Source organism: Triturus cristatus, chromosome 6 (assembly GCF_964204655.1).
Source record: "Triturus cristatus chromosome 6, aTriCri1.1, whole genome shotgun sequence".
Taxonomy (NCBI): Eukaryota; Metazoa; Chordata; class Amphibia; order Caudata; family Salamandridae; genus Triturus; species Triturus cristatus.
Window position 1 is genome coordinate 785,542,948 of NC_140589.1, and position 21,387 is coordinate 785,564,334.

At 45.9% G+C, this 21,387-nt stretch overlaps 1 protein-coding gene across 6 annotated transcripts in view; it reads left to right on the forward strand.

The window, feature by feature from the left end:
- Positions 1 to 21,387, forward strand: part of AK9 (adenylate kinase 9) — a 1,219,082-nt gene that overhangs the window by 65,499 nt on the left and 1,132,196 nt on the right. For all 6 annotated transcript variants that reach the window (XM_085611347.1, XM_085611348.1, XM_085611351.1 and 3 more), the window contains exons 2-3: positions 7,224 to 7,345; positions 14,414 to 14,477. In XM_085611347.1, the coding sequence (XP_085467473.1) occupies positions 7,226 to 7,345; positions 14,414 to 14,477 (184 nt within the window). In that variant the 5' untranslated portion in view covers positions 7,224 to 7,225. The remainder of the gene's footprint in view (positions 1 to 7,223; positions 7,346 to 14,413; positions 14,478 to 21,387) is intronic.

The following is a 21,387-nucleotide window of genomic DNA, read 5'->3' on the forward strand; positions in this document are numbered from 1 at the left end:
TCCAGGGAGGACCTGGCTTGGCAGTTCGGGCTGGACTATTCCCATGAGGCACAGGGTCAAGACTGATTTGCATATGGCTGGGTTCAAACTGGAATGGCATGGTGAGCAAAAAAACAATGGATTTAGGCCCAGATTTCTGTACTGGGATGAATGTATGACATTGTTCTGCATTCTGTCCATCAACTGTTGTTTTTGCATTTGTCACCCCGAGTGGGACGGGTATGCTCAGACGTGGGTCCCGTGCTCTCCTTGCCACTGGAATCAAGCTATCCTGGCTGAAGAGAGGTGAAACCCCGAAACCGGTCCTAGGATGCTTGTTTCCGGTCCAGGGAGGACTTGGCTTGGCAGTTCGGGATGGACTGTTCCTATGAGGCACAGGGTCAAGACTGATTTGCATATGGCCAGGTCTAAACTGGGGTGGCACGGTGAGCAAAAGAATGATGGATTTAACCCAGATCTCTTGACTGGGGGTGAATGATTTGATTTGTTCTGCATTCCGTCCATCAATTGTGTGTCTTTTACTATGTAAAAGGACTCCAGCTGCACCTCACTGAAGGCTGAAACTGGTCTGCGGTTTGTTCATGGTCTTCATCATAAGTGATGGGACCTGTATCAGCAGCAAATAGTATAAAAAATATCTGTGGGATGAGGCTGCAGGAGTCATTTCTACAGATCACTGTCTACAGATGGTGGAGGGAGCAGAGGAACGTCTATGTACTCAACCTGCTGCTTCATAATAGGGTCAGAAACAGATGCCTGAAGAGAATCATTGGTAAATTCACCTATCTTTATTGCTTAGTATTTTGACTCTTTTGTTTTGGGGGTGTAATTAGTCAAAGAGAGTCACTTTGTGTCAGAAGCCTTTTGGGGGGTGGGCGAGCTTGGGCCACGCTGGGGTTATTGGGTCACAACCCTGGGGTTTGGAGCATTTTACCATTGGTGTCCTGGAGCCTGACCTTGTATAGCACTGCAAACTAGACAAGTACATCCTTCCCACACTTGACTGTCAGGGCCGGAGAGCGAGCACTCAAAGGCTTCTCAGGGTGGTTGTGAGGGGTAGAGGCTCAGACTTCATACAGTGTGTTAGAAATGGCGCTTTCTGCAGGATCTCCCCCAGACATTTTGCCTTTCTCCTCCCCTTTTTGCTGAATTTGTTTTAGTTGGCTTTAGGACTCTGGGCACTTTACCACTGCTAACCAGTGCTAAAGTGCATTTGATTTCTGCTTGAAACATGGTAGAATCGACTTATTCCCAAATGGCATATTTAATTTACTTATAGTCCCTAGTAATGTGCACTACATATACCCAGGGGCTGTACATTAAATGCTACTAGTGGGCTTGCAGCACTTATTGTGCCCCCAATTAAGTAAATTAAGTAGTTCTTCGAACCTGTCCCAAACCTGCCATTGCAGAGCCTGTGTGTGCAGTTTCAAACTGCCATGTCGACCTGGTAAAGTAATCCTCTTGTAAGGGCCAAATCTTACCTTTTAATACGTATAATTAACCCCTAAAGTAGTCCCTGTACAGCCCAAAGGCAGGATGCAGTGTATTAAAAAAAATAGGACATGTGCTTATAAGTTTTACATGTCCTAGTAGTGAAAAACTCTAAAATGTGTTTTTCACTGCTGTAAGGCTTATCTATCCCATAGGATAACATTGGGATTACCTTATTACATTTTATAAGTGAAATTTCCAATTGAGAAGAGATGGAACCCCAAGTTTGGGGTCTCTGGAATCACTATTTCAAATCACAACTTATGGTGAAGCCAGTTTTTAAGTTGTAATTCTGAAAATGCCCCTTAGAAAGTTAGACTAGAAGCAGGGTTTGTCCTAACCGTCGTATTTGTGTGCTGATAAAGCAATTAAACAGACTTGAGCCCATAAACTTAATTAATATGGATTTTATGCATTTATTTGCAAAGTCGTTCTTTTGTTAAAACAAATGTGATCCAATTTATATTATAAGTCAGACAAGCATGGATCCGCCTAAATTAGTGCACATAGAAACAAACCATATAACAAAAAGTGAAAGAGCACTAAAATCAACTTTTCGCCAAAACTATTGTAACAAACAAACAATTAGTGAATATGACACAACACCAGTCACAGTTCATAGAACAAATGCAGAAAGTGGGCAATCTTTTGCATTCAAATTGTCTTCCAACTATTCAGTGCTGCTATACACGGGGGAAAGAAAACATTGTGCCTAATAGTTAGGAATTTATACAACATATCTACTAGGGCAAACTTAATTCCAGTAATAGGTCCACGCTCTGTAAAGTGCCGTCTCTTTTTGATTCCCGGTATTTTTATGGGATTCCCTGTCGCCTCTAAAAAATTCCGGAGCATCATATCTCAAAATTCAGGTGCTCCACACTGCCGAAACCCTCTTCCTTACAGAAAATTTGCATATCCCCATTGATCTTGCGCCTGCCTTTTTCAATTGCTGCAGGTCTGTCTGCCCCTCCACTGCCTCCTGGGGATAAATTCTGTACATGCGACGAAAGTTCCTGCCCACTGTCCTAATTTCTATAAGATCCCTCTTCATCTCCTTCAATAATGCCAGTCCTTTCCTCTCTACCATGCAGTTTTCCCCCAAGTTGAGCACCAAAATATCCGGATATATGCACCTTCTCAACAACTTATTCAAGCATTGCAACAGTTTGTTCCACTGCATACCGCCTTTTCCATGTGAAGTAACTTTATACATTTGACGATCGAGCCCAAGATTCGTGCCTAGCCCCTTCTGTACTTCATACCACTGTGCCCATTTTACAAATGAATGTCCTACTATCCAAATCAATATCTCTACTGTCCCCAGACCAGCCACAGCACCTGAAAAGAATGCTATATATGAGATGCAAAGAAGATGCAACACTCTTAACACCCCCCTGAGACAACCGTACAAAACGCTGGAAGCAGTATGACGACCACCAGCCCAGTTGCATGATCCTACCACTGCCCCAACCCTTTGGCGCCACTTCTGTGACCACCCCGATCCAGAGTGAATGGGTCCCAAAGTCTCCTGGTGGTGCCCCTGATTTTGTCAAGGCTTTCCTAAAAACCCATAAAAGTCTAAAAGACGTCACCCCGTGACATCCAAGTGCCTGAACACCGCCCCTCCCAATGCCCCACTGAACGCTCTAAGTTTGGTAGCCCACTTTACTGGATATAATCTTGACACTGTCTTCCCTGCTGCCCTCTGATCAGTCTTAGAATGAGAAATGTATAGCTCCAATCTGTCGTCCGAGGCCCTCACCTCTTCTCATCCTAACCCTGTGACCCCTGCCCCAATAATTCGTACACCCTGAATACCCCCAAAAACATCCATGTGATTAGTGTTGAGAACAAAACAGTTTCTTCCCTGCCACTGCATAAACCCGGCAAGGCCCCCACCACTTTGCCAAGGAGCTGCCTCGATAATGGCTTCCTCACTTGGGCTGGTGCTCTTGCTCTTGCGCCCAATCCTAGAGCATCGTTCTCTGTAGCTCCCCATCTGATGGCGCATAGCCCCACAGGAGCTTGCCCATGAATGCAATTCCCACCAGCTTCCGTGTAATTGTTACTCTGGATAAACCCTTCTCAGTCAACACTAGCATGTACTGTACTACGTCCTCCTCCCTGTGCCATACATCTGACCGTCACCTAGCCCCGGTGGCAATGAATTCCTGCCAAGCACACGCATATGCCTTCCTAGTGGATTCTGCCAGAGACCCTACCACCAATTGAAGCATCTTTTCTCGCCTATGCTCCACATTGCTGCCGGCATCCGTGTCTTGACCTTGTCTGCATCCGTTGCCAGCCCTTGAAACCTCTCCCACTGTGAACGAGACAGAGCATCCGCAATGTCATTATCCACGCCCGGTACATGCCTTGCCCTGAAAACGACATCATGTCTCAAGCAACCCACAAGAAAAGCTCTCAATAGTTTTAGCACCTGTTCATCCCTTGCAGACTGTCTATTGACCACTAGCACCACCACCATATTGTCCACACAGAACAATACCTTCCTTGCACCAGTTCCCGACTCCAGAGGGTCACAGCCACTATGAGGGGAAAACTTTCCAGGAAAGATATTTTCCTTCTCTCTCCCACTTCCAGTCCCTTGGCCATTCCTCTGCACGCCACTTACCCCTCCAGTACAAACCGAACCCTAACCCACCTGCTGCATCAGAGTATATCTGTACATATCACTCCCAGTCATGTGGTATGAACATCGGGATGCTATTGGATTTGTCTAAAATCCGGCACCACATGTGTAGTTCCTCTTTTGCGTCTACCGACAATTTGATGTGGTGATGAAGCAGCGACAGCTCTGTGAGTGACAAGCCTAGGTGCCTGTAAAACTTCCTCCCAGCCCTCTCTACCCTACATGCAAAGTTTAGATGACTGAGCAGCACCTGGACCTCCCTGACAGTCACCTTTTGCTTTTCTACCATAGAGTCTTGCAACAGCTGCATATGAACTTTCTTGTCCACCGGGAGGCGTGCCTCCATGGCTACCGGATCTAGCTCAATGGCCAAAAATGAATGCACTGTGCTGGACCCTACTGTCTTTTCCAGTGCTTGATACATCCCATTGTCACCCATGAGCGTTTGAAAACTTGCCAACTGTTGTTGACAGTACACACAACCAGGTTGACCTACAAAAAATAAATCATCCAAGTAGTGTGTCACTGTGGTGCACCCTGTCTGCCACGTGAACACCCATTGCAAGAAATTACTGATTCGCTCAAAAAGTGCAAATGAAATTGAACACCCCATGGGGGGGGGCTTTATAATCATACCAAGATGCTTCAAACTGTATCCCTAGCAACTGGAAGTCCTCTGGGTGTCCCAGCAACAGCCGGAAAGTCAACTTCATATCGCATTTAGCCATCAAGGCCCCAGGACAGACCTGTTCCACTAATGTCATAGCCACATCCACGGAGTAATACGATACAGACAACACCTCTTCCGCGATGTAACCATTGACCAAGACCCTTTCCGGCCATAACATGAGTTGTGTATTAACCTGAATTCCCCCCTCTCCTTCTTTGGAACCATGGCAATGGGTACTACATTGGCCATGTACAGAAAGGGCCCTCCTGCACTTCTTTTAAGAGCTTTGCCTGCACCACCTGCTTGTGCGACCACGTTGACTTCAAATTATCTGCCCACTGAAGTAACCTAGGACCCTCATGCCTATCCCTGAAGCCCTCCTAAAAACCTGCACTCAGCAATCCTGCAACTTCTCGTTTGTGGTAGAGGGCCAACCAGTAGTCCAACGCGGTCCACCTTAATTGGAGTATGAGCTCTTGCCCATGTTCCCATGCGCCCTGAGTCCCCCTAGGTTCCCTGTTGCCTGATTATCCTTCTGTTTACCGGCTGTCCCTTGGTATTTATTCCACTGCCCTGACTGTTGCCCCTGACCTCTACCTCCTGGTCCATAGCACTGCATAAGTGCATGTCTCCCTCCACACTTGGAGAATTCTTGCAGAAACTTACAGTACTCTCTTGTACATACACCTTTGTTGAAGTCCCGGCATGTTCCAGATGCACCTCTTTCGGACTCGAGTGGGGCCTGCTGAAAGGGACTATATACCAGAGGGTGGCCACTTGCGGTAAAGATAGTTTAATCTCTACCCACTTGGCCTCAAGATCTCACAATAAACACATGCAAAACTCCTCATCATATTGAGCCCATGCCTGTTCCCCATACGTGATGTGACACCATTCCGGGTATTTCACACAATATACACTTCTGAAAATTAAGACTGCCGCTGTCCAGCACCTCGGGGCGCTTGGACAGCATATATTCCTCTTCTTTGGACTCCTCCTTCGCCCGCAGCTGTGGAGCAGCTTCAACATCTATACATACTCCCCTTACCATATTTTCTCCTTGGTAGCCAGCATTAGGTGGGTCCCCAAGATTTTCATATCCTCCATATACGGGAGATTCTTAATATTAAACTCCTTACTCTCCTTGCCCCCCCCTTCTTGTACTTCCTTAGTCTCCCACACTCCGTCCCCTTACTGTTCACCTATGGTGTAACCGATGCTGTCTGGGGCTCTTGATCCAACTCCACCGTGGGTTTCAACCCTCTTCTTCGTTTTTCAACAGTTTGGGAATTATTCCTTTATTGAAGCATTTTAGTTTTAGAATTTATGTTTAGAAAGTGTTAGTTTTAGAAGTATTGCTTTCGAAGTTTTGAGAGAACATTGATGAAATAGCGTTTAGATGTTTATGGATAAAGAATGATGTCTGTCCATTCCTTGGTGTGGCTGTCTATTCATAGATGAAGAACAGGAGCTGCTCCATTATTTATATATTTAGAGTAAAATGGCTGCTGACAGTGCGGTCCATGAGTCTGCTGCATTTTCATTAAGTGCATAGAATAATCTCTGCTAGGGCAGCCTCTGGGACCAAGCGTGAGTAGCTAATGTTGCTCAGCCTGATACAAAGCCAGGGGCTTCCTATATTAGGCATGGTCCTAATCCCCACATTGTTGTATCTTGTGAGAGACGACCAGTGCCACAGTGTGATTTAACTCCTGTATGATGGGTTCTTGTTTGTAGTTCAGAACAATACAGAAAAATCGGATCCCCCCACCCTCTTTTAACACATGACGGTGTTTACCTGCATTTATATCTATCTAAGTAGCCAATAAACGTATTTGGTACTAAAGAGATGGAGAGCGGGTTTTTGGGGGGTGGGGACAATGCAGCTCTAATGAAAAATCTGCTACGGAGACAGCATAAACATAAATACACTGTCACCCACCACTCGAAATGAAGCACCCTCTCCCGTTTACACAGTTGGGTCATTCCATCTCTGGGCTATCCAAGTGGCCTAGAGAGCTACATCTCACTTAATCCAATTCATGCAACTTGGGGGGTGCCAGGAATTACAAACTGCTACTTCAGAAAACTAAATTAATGTAATTAACAGAGGGTAGCTTTGTTCTTCTGCAGTGTAGTGTTTTTTGATATATACATTGCTTTTCATCTTCAAGGTGTAGTTATTTTGCGCTATGATTATTATATTCCTTGCTTTTGCCTGAATAAGCATAACAAACGAGCATGGTAACAAGAGACCTGCTCGCTAATATTTAAGATGTAAAGTACTGATCTATTATTATTGTTACTTGTTATATTTGTGATCATGAAAGTGTGTCTTGATGGTATTTATTTCCTTTAATTTCTCAATTAATATTTGGATTTGTTTTTCTGGAATGTTTCTAGTCATGGCTCCGCAAGAAGCACCACAGAATGGCCGCCGTCTAGCAGACATTTTTGATGAAGATGAAGCCGAGAGAGCATTTCTACAATCCAAACCGACCTGCTTCTTGATTATTGGAAAACCAGTGAGCTATAACGCATTTTACTTCTTTCCAGGCACCCCACCCAGTCTATTTATTGAGGACAGCGCATATGCAGTTCGGTTACTTTGCTAGTTGGAGCATTCATGTCGATATATACCGGACCTTAAGATTCAAGAAATAATTATCAATTCTATGCAGACGATACCATCCTATATGTCCGGGAACCCCAAACCAATTCAGCGCCCTTCATTAGGGAAATCCTCCGCTTTGGCAGATTCTCCGGGCTGGGCGTAAACTGGCACAATTCCATCATTTTTCCATTAATCACGAGCACCACTCCATGGGACTGCGAGTATCCCCTTGAATGGTGTTCCGATTCGGTAAAATATCTCGGGGTACACATCAACTTTAACACCACACAAATTATACGCTTAAACTACGGACAGGCAGTACACACTTTAGGGACACAGGTGGAACATTGGCTGAGGTTACCATTATCACTAGCGGGTCGGGTAGCAATTCTAAAGATTGTCGTACTTCCCAAATTTTTATATCTCTTCAATAACATTCCCATAACTCTCACCAATGTTTTTTTCCGGACATTACGATCACACCTCACTCGACTGGTTTGGGGGGGAAAGCAGCCATGTGTCGGTTGGACAATCCTCACACTACCATACGTGCGGGGAGGGTATAACGTGCCAGATTTACAATTATATTATTTCGTGGCATAATGTCACTATGCGCACGCATGGTTCCACCCAGAAGCAAGAATACAGTTTCTGCGACCAGAGGCGGATCTCGTTCTTCCCGACCAGCTGTCCACAGTTCTTCCTGGGGGCTTCTCTTGCGACCCACACGACATACAAACGGTGTCCACCACCAGCTGGGCATGGGGGAAACTGAGGAAGCTTACCAGCGCTACAACCCTATACTCATCCGCCCTTCCTCTGCCAAACGCTAGGTGGTTCCCAATTACTGAGGAAGGCTTGGTACAGCGCACACTGGCTACCTTAGACGTAGTCAAAATAGGGGATTTATATCCTGAGGGACATGTATTTTCACTGGACGACGATACACGGTGCACAGGCAGCAGTTTTATGACTCGATTTGTTATGACCCGAATGAGGTCGGCCTTGCGGGCGACACTCCCCATGTTTCCAATTGAACCAGACTCATTTCCCCCACTCACACTAGTGATAGAGAACCCCAACGGAGCGCGTCTCATTTCTAAAATGTACAAAGCTAGTTCCGATATGAGACCGGTGTGTGACGACAAGCTCCAGCATGACTGGGAGGCGGACTTGGGTGGTCCAATAACAGACGAACAATAGTCCAAATGCTGCACGGCCATCCAAGAAATCTCTCTTAATAGCAGGCACAAGCTGCTTCATTTTAAATTTCTTCGCCGTGCCTATTTCACACCTGCTAAAGCACACAGGATAGACGCCTCTAGGCCACATACATGTTTAAAATGCGTGGCACCTCACACCAACTTCATACACTTGACATGGACTTGCCCCCGATTGCAGAGTTATTGGGTGGACATTCATTCTATGCTTGGGAAGATGATCGGCCTGCCTCTTGATCCCCTTCCAGAGATTGCACTTCTGGGGTACACAGTGAACTTCTCAAAGAGGGTCAGACGCTTTGCATCGCTGGGACTCCTGCTGGCAAAAAGGAAGATTGCTATACACTGGGGTAGGAAAACAGGACCCAAAGTTCAGGATTGGCTACGCAGTTTAGCCTATTGCAATGTTAATGCGGAGAACTATGCTAGCATCACACCCTCCACGTCCCGCCCCAAGGATATATGGGGCCCATTTCGGAGATATGTGGAAGCAACTAAGCAGGCCTCAAAACTCTCAATCAGAAAATGGTATTGTGCCTGAGGGAGTGGGATGATTGTATCAGAATCATTAACGTACACGTTGAGGGCGACAATTGGTGATGTTGTATTACTATGTGCCTACAATGAAGGTAAATAAGAAGATGGGAATCCCGCACATCTGTGACACGAACTGAGGTTGGGCTAGTGGTAGAGCTGTTTTGGGTAAGATATTTACTGTTATGATGTGCCATTGTACTAGACGTGCCAACTACACTTGCTATTTTAATATCAAGATAGACATGTAGAACTCGCGAAGTGAATGATTACGACATGATGGAAGTGGTGACTTATATGTAACATTTGTATGTGCTATATATGGGAAAAATAGAGTTAAAAAAAATAAATTATTATCAATTTCTACTGTCAGTTTTGTCCAATATATCTACTCCCCCAAGCTGCCTGTAATAAATTAACGGTCTTAATACATTGTATAAAAGTGAACGATTTTGTGACCAGATGTATGTACATTGGATTCGCAAGAGAGGTTGCATTTTGGGCACCAGCTTTTAGCAAGCCCAAGATTATTTTGCAAACCAACCTATGTACTAATAGGTCAATTGACAAAATACCGAATCACAGTGAGTCACAGTTGAACATACCTCATGAATATTAATGATGTAGGTTGCAAATTGTGCCCCACTACGAATAGCAGCTATTACAGGGATGGCGGCCTGCTGGGGAGAGCAGACCATCGGGTCTGTGATTGCTTTTAAATAAAGCATTTCTTTTAATTCAGGCCATTTCCCTGAAAGGAAATTTAGATGCATTTAAAAAAATGAGAAACCTTTATAAAACTATTTTTTAAGAGAAGGCAGTGGCTCCAGGGACCACTGCTTACTCTCTAAAAGTGTTTTTGGGTCATTCACAAAGGGAAAGGGATCCCTTGGGGAACTTTTCTCATTTACAAATGGATTACCACCTCCTTTGAGGTGTGGGTAAAATATTAATGTTTGTGACTGCATTTTGGTTGCAAAACAGTAAAAAATACCGTAAGGAATCGCTATTTGGAAAGGATGGCCTAAACACACCCTTTCCAAATAGTAATTCTTTAGGATTTCTTAAACCCATTTACGAGTTACCAAATCGCTAAAAGGGTTTAGAATATTGGAGAACCACATTTTCTTGTCGCAAACCCTGGATTTACAGAATTGCATGGTTTGCAACAAGAAAACGTGTTACTACATCTGGCCCCTGGTGACTTAAATGCAAAGTAATAAAATGTAATATCCAAATGTAAGTTAATTCTTTAAATCTCGAAGTTCCTTCTAGAAGCACAATTATAGAGTTGTTTACACTGCACTTGGGGACATTAATGGTATGTGAAGAAGTGGCCTTCTAGATGAGAAGTGTTAGACCGGACAGCCTTAGGGTGGACTTCACCCAACCTTTTGCCTGCCCCCCTCAATTTTTCTGACCTCTTTCTTTCTGACATTAGTCTTCTGTCCACTGCTAACCTTTGCTAAAGTGCATACGCTCTTCCCTCTAAACATGGTAAAATTGGCTCATACCCAATTGGCATATTTAATTTACTTATAAATCCCTAATAAACTACATGTGCATAGGGCCTGTAAAATAAATGGTACTATTGGGCCTGCAGCCCTCATTGTGCCACCCACTTTAGTAGCCCTCTAACCATGGCGCTCAACCTGCTTTGTCAGAGCCTGTATGTGCAGTTTACACTGCCTCTGCGACCTGGCAAGATAACCCTCTTGCCAGGCCTAAACCTTCCCTTTTTATAAATATAATTCACCGCTAAGGTAGGCCCTGTCTAGCCTACAGGCAAGGGTGCAATGTATTTGAAACACAGGACATGTACTTTTAAGTTTTACGTGTCTTGGTAGTGAAACACTCCCAATTTCGTTTTTCACTTTTGAAAGGCCCACCTCTCCCATGAGATAACCTTATCACATCTTTTATGTGTAATTCCTGATTGTGAAGAGATATACCTTAAAGAGTTTGGTGTCCCAGGACTCACAATTTAAAATCACTACTTATGGTGAAGTTAGATATTAAGTTAGAGTTTAGCAAATGCCACGTTTAGAAAGTTGACATTTACTTGCTCTAGCCATTTGGTGCCTGCTGCCTGCCCCTGTTTAGTCTGGGCTGAGTAGAAGCTGTGCTTTGTGTATTCCCTCTAGACAGCCACACACAAAGGAAGCTTTGGTGTGTCTTGATAGGCCATCCTGAGTGATGGAAGGGAGAAGCTGGTAACATCCTCACACTTACACCTGAATACTCTGTGTCCTGTCCACACACAAAGACTGGTGAGCAAAAGAACGATGGATTGCGACTGGGGTGGATGTTTGCATTGTTCAGCATTCCATCCATCATTTGTTCCTTTCGCTTTTGTCGCCCTAAGTGAGTAGGGTATGCATAGATGTGGGTCTCATGCTCACTGTACCACTCGATTCAAGCTAGCCTGGTGGATATGGGGTGATGCCCCAGGTTGATGATGGGTCTACCAGGGAGGAATTCAGCCAACAGCAGACAGACTGTCCCACTCTTGAGGGCTTGAGGCATCAGGCCTTAGCCCATGCAGCAGGTGAAGCCTCTGAGGGTCACCTAATCTACTAGGAGAACAATCTCCTTTATAGGGAGCCTAAGGTTCCTGGCGCTAGTGCAGCCCGTGTTCTGGTAGTCCCCCAGTATTACCGGGCCTTCCTACTGGGTTTGGTTCCTGATATACCTCTGGCAGGACATTTGGGGCAAGACAAGCCTTTTGCCAGGCTTGCCTCCCACTTCTGTTGGCCCCAAATTAAGATAGCCTCAGATGTATTCTGCAGGTCCTGTCCCACCTACCAGGCTATTGGGAAATCGAGGAAAAAGGACAAAGCTCCCCTGATCTCATTGCCCATCTTTGGCACCCCCTTTGAAAGGGTGAGCATCAACATCATTCGACCCTTGGACCCCAAGACAGCCTTAGGCATCAGGTCTTGGTGGACCATGCCGCCCACTATCTAGAGGCCATCCTTCTGAGGTCAGTCACTGCACCTGTGGTGGCTAGAGATCTGATGGGGGTCTTTACCCGTGTTGGATTTCCCAAGGAGGTAGTGTCTGACAGAGGCGCTAACCTCATGTCTGTGTACATGAAGTCGATGTGGGATGAGTGTGGTGTAACTTACAAGTTCACCACACCCTATCAGCCTCAAACCAATGGTCTTGTGGAGAGACTCAACAAGACTTTGAAGGGCGTGATTATGAGCCTACCTGTACCCATGAGGTGTAAGTGGGATGCCCTTTTTCCATGCCTTCTCTTCCCCTACAGGGTGGTGTCACAGAAAGGAGTAGAGTTTAGCCCCTTCAAACTCCTCTATGGACACCTTGTGAGGGGACCTCTGAACCTTGTCAGGGAGGGGTGGGAGTAAGCTTCCAGGAAACCCCTCCAGGATGTGGTCAGCTGCATCCTGGCCTTCAGCAACCAGATGCACCACTGCTGGAAAAAGGTGAAAAGCAATCTAGAGACCAGCCAAGAGGTCATGAAACTCTGGTACGGCCAGAAGCCCGCATTGATGGAGTTTCAGCCTGGCCATAAAGTGTGGGTCATGGAACCAGGAGAGCCCAGGGCTCTCCAGAACCGCTGGACTGGCCCATACAAAGTTAAGGTGCGAAAGGGGGAGACCACCTACTTGGTGTATCTCCAGACACCTAGAAACCCCTTACGGGTACTCCATGTAAACAGACCCAAGTCTCACTTTGAAAGGTCCGAAGTGAGCATGCTCCTGGTGACAGATTAGTGAGTGGAAGAGAAGAGTGAACCTCCACTGACCTCTCTGCACAAGAACATGATGGGTCAGTGGAGGGTGTCAATCTCTCTTCCACCCTAGCCCCAGAACAGCAAAGGGAGTGTTACCAGTTGCTGGGACAGTTTGCCTCACTGTTCTAACTCATCCGTGGACTGACACATATGTGCTTGCATGATGTTGACACTGGGGACAGCCCCACTGTAAAGAACAAAATTTACTGGTTGTCAGGTAGGGTGAGAGCCAGCATCAAAGAGGCAGTCTCCAATAGTTAGCCTTAGGGGTGATTGAGCCCTCTAATCGTCCCTGGTCCAGCCCTGTTGTGTTGGTACCAAAGATTGCCCCACCGGGAACCACACCAGAACTCCAGTTCTGATTTGACTACAGAGGACTCAACTCAGTCCCTAGTACTGATGCACACCCAATCCCCTGAGCTGATGAGCTCATTGACAGGCTGGGCGCTGCCAAGTTCCTCAAAACCTTTGATTTGGCATATCGCTCTGACTGAGGGGGTCAGAGAGAGGTCCACATTTTCAACTTCAGCGAGCCACTTCCATTTTTTTAATACAATGATTTGCCAGGGCAGTAACCTCTCGTCCATCCAGAACTTCCTTCCAATTTTGTTGACAGAACTTTGACCAGAGTTGATATTTGAGAGAGACTGTTAGGGCAATCCTATATATCTGTTGTATTTTAATTCTGAAGAATGTGAACAAGGCCCCCCCAATATGCAGGACCCCAGCAATCTAGTGGTTCTAAGGGAATGGGCCCAGATAGTTGCCCAATTGGGTTGTGGCCTGCAATCAACTTCCATGTGTGCAGGCGGTTCTTTCCACATGATTTTGGACAGATTTGGGATGTGTAGATTGACTCTAGCACTGTAAAGTCTACCTCGATCATAATGTAAATAATGTAGGCTGTCTTGTTTAAGGTTAAGAATAGAATTTGATGTTGGAGTAGTGGAACATGTGGTAAAATTATGTATCTATATATATGATCTACTTTGGTGATTCCATAACTGAATGTAGTATTCTATGTTGTAGTATAATAAATGCTACCTGTGCGCACCCAAAAAAGGTGTGTGGAGATGTGTTCCCTAAACCTGGTGGGGTAGGGGGCTTGGGGCACTGTTGTGCATCTTCTAGGCCTATATTCTGTAGGCCTATTACAGTTAGTCTAATGAATGTAATAATCTACATTTCGACATCCTCCTCTTAAATTTACATCACCGTAAAAAACTTAATTTTAACCTGCCGACTTCTCGGTTTGATACTGTTGCTATGTCTACTTTTTTCTACCAGTGTTTGCTGTTATTAAAAAAAACTGATTACACTTTTTTCTGAGTCCTCTTATTAGAACATTGTAATAATTTGGTAATGTCACACAATTTACACTATTTTGCAACATATAAAATCTTAGCTTTTCGTTGTCCAAATGCTTTCACTTTCAATGAAACTGTATATTTCTTTTACATTTTAGGGTACTGGAAAGGCTACCTTGGCAAAAAAGATTTCAATGGCTTGGAAATGTGTCTATGTGGAAGGTAATTCTGAGATTTGACTAGCAACGTAACAATCTTGTTGAGTAGCAGTGCTTTCGACACCAGAGAAATGTTCTGGGCCTGGCATAATGTATGACGTCACGGTACAGAACATGCCATTTTCCCGCCTAATATCTTTTTTTGTATTAAAAAAAATGAATGCACATATGAGTGTTTGCTAAATGTAAATATGCTGAAACTCGTGTGGTCCATTCTGCCAGACAGCCTTATCGTGAGGAACGCACTTATGGAAATTATCCTGATTGCTATATGCGGCATCAGTAATGTTCCCGCACATTAGAAATGCCCCCTGTATTTCATCTTCCTGCTCTTTTTACCCCTTCGATGCCAACTGTACCTTGGCTTAAGTGTTCTGGATCTCAAACTGGGCACTGCATGGTTGAATTCATATAAAGAAATACATATAGACCCCAATTAACTATAAGGTGCACTTTCCCTGTTGCGCCATGGCATCCGTAAACCAGGTGCACCCATTGAGGCCAAGGGCATTACAGTACTTAATTTGTAAAAAAAAAAAAAAAAAGTGGCAGGGTCCTCGTCAAGAAGCCACTACAGGTTGCCCCACCCATTGCCCCTGCCAATGACAGAACCAACACAACGACTAACCATCACACACTTACAAGTGTGACAGTTCAGACTATTCCAGGCCCCCAAAGCCATAAGAATGGCTTGGGCGACAGGAGTTAGTAATTTTTTATTTATTTTGAATGTATATACAGCTGTTATTGTGCTCTTTTCTAAATTACATAAACAGTGCCATCATGTGGCAGACTGTCATAAGTGCCGGTGCTGACATCTAGGTGCAGGTGGCGAGCACCGGAAACCACCGGCTCAAATTAATCACTGGTGCATTGACTATGTTGAGGAGAGCACATGAGTGCGAGACAGGGCAGCAGATTGAAACTGTAGCTCTATTTTTCACTTGCAGTGTACTGGCCTCTGAGGAAGAGAGAAAACACATTGCAGGTGTGTATAGTGTGTTACCGAACATGCCTGAAGGGGGATGCCAGACCCTCTTGCCCCCCTTCCCTCTTGGTGCCCATGGGAGATGCACTGCCTGTGTGCCATCTTTATGGTACACAGCCCATGCGTCTCTCATCTCAACAGCTTCATGGCCTCTGCAGCCATGTCTGCATCCAATACAGTGCAGAAGCCAAGGTAAAGTATTTCCTCTTTTGCACGAGTCCATGCCACCATGCAAATAAGGGAATTCTCCATTGTGAGTGAACCAGTGTAAAATGTGCGTTGGCGTGATCCATATTGTAGAAGCAGCCGCACAATAATTTGTGATTCCTTTTTATGTGCCCACGAGGTTAGAAGAAGAGGGCGAAAGTGCCGATTGCTCGTCCGGGGCAATTTCTATAATATGGCACCCAGCTAGTTTCCAGAGCGAGGTCCCTTGATCGATGCCAGTGGTTATATATATATATATATATATATATATATATATATATATATATATATATATATATATATATATATATATATATATATATATATATATATATATATATATATATATATATATATATATATATATATATATATATATATATATATATATATATATATATATATATATATATATATATATATATATATATATATATATATATATATATATATTTTTTTTATGCATGTGTGGGAATCTTGTAGATTGTGTAATACACTGCTGGTTGTCTGTTTTGTGTGATGCCTATAGCTCACACCAAACAACTAAAGCGATTTGTAGGCGAAACAATAAAAGCAGCCAAATCCAAACCCTATCTCTAAAGCATAATTCTTAACCCTAAATATTAAAATGACACGTGTCTTATACCTATCCCTTACCTTAGATCTAAACTTTAACCAGATCTTAACCTTTATCCAATTTTATTTAAAATACATTATCATTAATTTTAATATACATTAGGATATGTTTCGCTGAAATACAAACATGTAGTTTTCTTCTTATAAATGAGATATTCTTAAGTAAATAAGAAAACATTTTTTTCACAACTTTTTTAAAATTATGACGTTTTTCTAAGACTTTTTTTCAAACCCTTTATATACAAACAATAGAATAACAACATTGCCTATCTTTATTAAAATGCAATGATGATTGTCAAGTAGTCACATGTATCAAAGGCTTACGAGAATATACCTAATGTGTGTGTAGGAAGGACATGGTAGGGATGTGGAGAAGGAAGAGGATGTTATTCTGAGCCTACTTTCCATTGTTCCTTCATAGATTGGTTTAGATAGATAGGTATTGAGAAGTCTGACCTGCAAGCCATGGGGCAGTGAGTGGCACTGTTAACAAGAAAGAATTACTGAGTTAATTACTTCAGGAAATAGGGAGTTGCAGTGACATTTCCCAGTCTTTTACATCTAGATTTAAATACCCTGTGTGAACTTTTTGAAAAGATCATTAAAATTCATATCCTAGTGTCAATCTTAGCATTCTATACTGAAGTTTGAGTTTGTTTCCATCAACTTATTACCATGGCTCAAAAAAACCTGGTAGATTCATTTCCCATGAATTTTGATTACTTAGGGCCCGATGTAGGTAAAACCGAAATACCGAGTCCTTAATAGCAAATTTTACCGATTAGCTATTAAGGACTCGCAAAATGTAATGCAGGTAGGAATCACTAAAATATTAGCGATTCCTTAACATTCCTTAATAACGAATCCCAAATTGAGATTAGCTAATAAGGAATATCTACCCATTCATTCCTATGGGCTAGGAGGCCCATAGGAATGAATGGGAAGATATTCACTATTAGCGATTCGGTATTAAAGAACGGCAAATTAGTGGGCGCTATTTCATGGGTGCCAGGGTGTCAAAAGGACACCCTGTTGCCTTCCCTTCTCCAGCCTAGCCATGCTGTGCAATTCTGATGGATACATCTGCCAGTGGATTCCTCACCTTGTGAATATCCCCTGCGCCAGCATTCCACTGAACTTTTCTTTCCCAGCACTCCATGTCGACGTGGGCGACGTCACAATGCATCGGCTCCGCTCGCGACTCCGTACGACGTCACCGGAGCCATAAGAAGCCCACGTCGGCGTGATGACGTCAGTTCCCTTTTTTCCGCGCCATCGACGCGCAACAGTTTTTTCCAGTGCTCTCTAGCTACTTTGTAGTTTAGCTGTGTTACTGTTTAAAATTTGGTATGTCTTCGACGAGGAAGTCGGGCTTTAAGCCCTGTAGGGAATGTGGAGGTCTGATGTCCATGACTGATCCGCATCAAGACTGCTCGTGGTGCCTTTCTTCGGACCACGATGTGGAAGATTGTGCGTGCTGTAGGAGGATGAATCCTAAAGCGCTGAAGGAGAGGAAGACTAAACTCTTTATGAAGAAGATCGGTGAGGAGAAGAGAGGGAGAAAAAAGGAGAAGTCGAGGCGGGAGTCGTCGACTTCGAGGTCGTCGAAGTCGAAGAAGCATCACAAAAAGAGGAAGCATTCTTCTCGACGTCGGTCCTCGAAGACCAGGAAGTCGAGGTCAACTTTGCCCCGTCGGCGTCGAAGCAAGGACTTGTCACCTTCTCCTTCTCCTTCGAAGTCTCCGAGAGGTTCTCCTTCGCTGAAGCGGGCTCCAGCTCAGTCCCCGACGCAGTCACCGGCTCCGTCTAAGGCGTCGACTCCGGTTCGAGTGGAGTCGGAGGTCTCTATGGATAAACAGGAACAGGATGAGCCTGCTCCGGTGCCTGATGAATCTGCGGCTCCGGTGGAAGACACTGCGGAGCCGACGCCGGAGACTCCACAAAGGGATACAGGGTCTGTTCCTTATCCTCAATTTCCGGCTCCAGGTACCGATTCAACTCATTTTCTTAATGCCATGTATGGTATATTTAATAGGGCGGCCTTCCCATCCGGAGCACCAACTGGTCCCGTGGGTCCAATGGCGTATACGCTAGGGGTGCCGCAGCATTATGCTCAGGCCCCCTTTTTGCCCTTTATGCCGATGGCGCCTTCGTGGCATTTTCCGGCGCCGTCTGGGGATCCGACACGACTTCGGATGGACCATCAGACTTCGGAACCTTCCTCGACGCCGCGACCGACTCCATCGGCGCCGCCGACTCCACCTATGGCGCCGCCGACTCCGGTACCTCTGGCTCCACCGACGCCGCGTACGACGTCGATGACGCCGGCTCCCCGGATTCGATCGAGAAGGGAGGCCCAGAGGGTTTTGGAGGAAGGAAGATCTAGAGCAGAGGTGGAAGAAGGTGAAGTTGACACTTCTTCGGATGAGTTTGAGGGGATAGAAGAAGCAAGTGGTTTGGATACGACCCCGGAGTGGGAACATACTTCTGCAAGATCTTCTCCACCTCAGGAATTGGCACCCTATCATGTGGTGATTAAGAAGGCCGCAGATCTCTTGGATTTGCAGCTGCCCTCTGTGGAGTACAAGTCAAACTTGCTTACGGAGGTGTTGCATTCTCCGACATCAACTTCGGAGCCTTTGTTGCCTTTCAATGAGGCCATCTTTGAGCCGGTCTTGGAGGTGTGGAGGAAACCTCTTTCATCTCCGGCGGTTTCCAGGCAGGTGGCAAGAAGGTACAGGGTTGCACCTGGGGATCCTGATTTTTTGTCTACACATCCATCACCGGAGAGCCTAGTTGTGCAGGCTTCTTGTTCAAAACATGCTTCGGGTGCTTTACCTCAGTCTCCAGCAGATAGGGAGTCCAAGAAAATTGATCAGGCAGCTAAAAAGTCCTTCTCTTCAGGAAGTATGGCACTGAAATCATCTAATGCCACGTGCCTGCTGGGGCGTTATGTTCATGCCTTGATGGACTCTATTAAATCTTTGGCCCCTAAATTGCCTGAGGGGGATAAGTCGTCCTTCTTGGAGGTTGTTGCGGACACTCAGGCAGCTGCCAGACAGGTGATCCAGTCAGGGCTGGATACGGCGGACTCGGTGGCGAGAATTATGGGGTCATCTATAGCCGCAAGAAGGCAGGCTTGGCTCCGTTCCTCTGGATTCTCGGCGGATGTTCAGGCCACATTGGTTGATCTGCCATTCGACGGACAGAAACTGTTTGGGGAGAAAGCAGACTCTGCCCTTCAACGTTTTAAGGACAGCAGATTGACGGCAAAGTCCTTGGGTCTGCAGGCACCTGCTAGGGGTTCAGCTTTTCGGAAGAACATCCTTTCGCTCCTTCCGACAGCCCCAACAGCATCAGCAGCAGCAACAACAGAATCCCCTCTATAGGTCCTATAGAGGGAAGCAAAGGGGTCGGAGAGGTTCTGGTCGCAACCCCTCTTCTTCTTCCTCCTCCTCCTCTGCTCCCAATGAGGCTTCAGGGAAGCAGCCCTAGATCCCCCATCCCGGATCATGTAAGTCCTGTGGGGGGTCAGGTGTCCTACTTTCTACGGGGTTGGAAATCTATTACAACAGACCTTTGGGTTTTGAACCTCGTAGAGACTGGGTACGCCCTTCCCTTTCGGAAGTTTCCTCCCCCTTACCCTCCTTGCCAAGGTTATTGCTCGGAAGACCATCTGCTTCTCCTACAGAAAGAGGTTCTAGCCTTCCTTCAGAAGGGTGCAATAGAGGTGGTTCCGGAGCAGGAAAGGGGTCAGGGATGCTACTCCCGGTATTTCCTGATTCCCAAAAAGGACGGCAGACTGCGTCCGATTCTGGACCTCAGAATCTTGAACTTTTACCTTAAACAGGAGAAATTCAAGATGCTGACCCTTGCGCAGGTTCTTCAAGCGTTGCAGCAAGGAGACTGGATGGTGTCGCTCGACTTGCAGGACGCGTACTTCCATGTCCCAATCCTGAAGTCGCACAGGAAGTATCTCCGTTTTACGGTTGGGTCGCAACACTACCAGTTTGCGTTCCTCCCGTTTGGTCTTACTACCGCACCTCGAGTCTTCACAAAGGTGATGGCAGTGGTGGCTGCTCATCTCAGGAGGTCGGGGATTCCGGTTTTCCCCTACCTGGACGACTGGCTTCTGAAGGCAGAGTCCCCAGAGATGGTGCAGCGTCATCTGCAGGTAACATCTCAGCTGTTACACGACTTGGGTTTCTCGATCAATGTGCCCAAATCTCACCTCATAGGGGCGGTACTGGACACTACTGTGTGTCGGGCATTCCCTCCTGCTCAAAGGATTCTCGACATTCAGGAAATGGTCCCTTTATTCCACAATGGAGTGGTTGTTCCAGTTCTGAAGGTCCTTCGCCTGCTCGGTCTGTTCGCCTCCTGCATACTGTTGGTCAACCATGCACGCTGGCACATGAGGGCGCTCCAGTGGTGCCTCCGCAAGCAGTGGTTTCAGCACAATGGAGATCTCAGGGAGTCGATCAGGATCTCCGGAGAGGCTGCAGCAGATCTATCTTGGTGGAGCGTGGACGGCAATCTGTCCCAAGGAAAGCCCTTCCATCTTCCTCCATCGGTGGCCACAGTGATTACGGATGCATCCACCCTAGGGTGGGGTGCTCATCTGGGGGATCTGGAGATCAAGGGTCTTTGGTCTCCAGAGGAGAGGTTGCTTCACATCAACCTTCTGGAATTGCGGGCGATTCGTTTGGCACTCAAGGCCTTCCTCTCTTCCCTTCGCGGTCAGTCTGTTCAAGTCCTGACGGACAACACTACCGTGATGTGGTATGTCAACAAGCAGGGAGGAGTGGGGTCTCGTTGTCTCTGCAGAGAGGCTCTGCGTCTCTGGTCCTGGGCTCAGGGCCATCGGATTTGTCTGGTGGCAAATCATCTGGCCGGGGTGTTGAACGTACATGCGGACAGTCTCAGTCGGCAGTTCTCCGCCGACCACGAGTGGAGGCTCCATCCGGAGATGGTTCGTCACGTCTTTTGGACGTGGGGGACACCTCGGGTGGACCTGTTTGCCACCCGCGAGAACGCGCACTGCCCGTCATTCTGCAGTCTCCAGTTTCCGATGCAGGGGGCG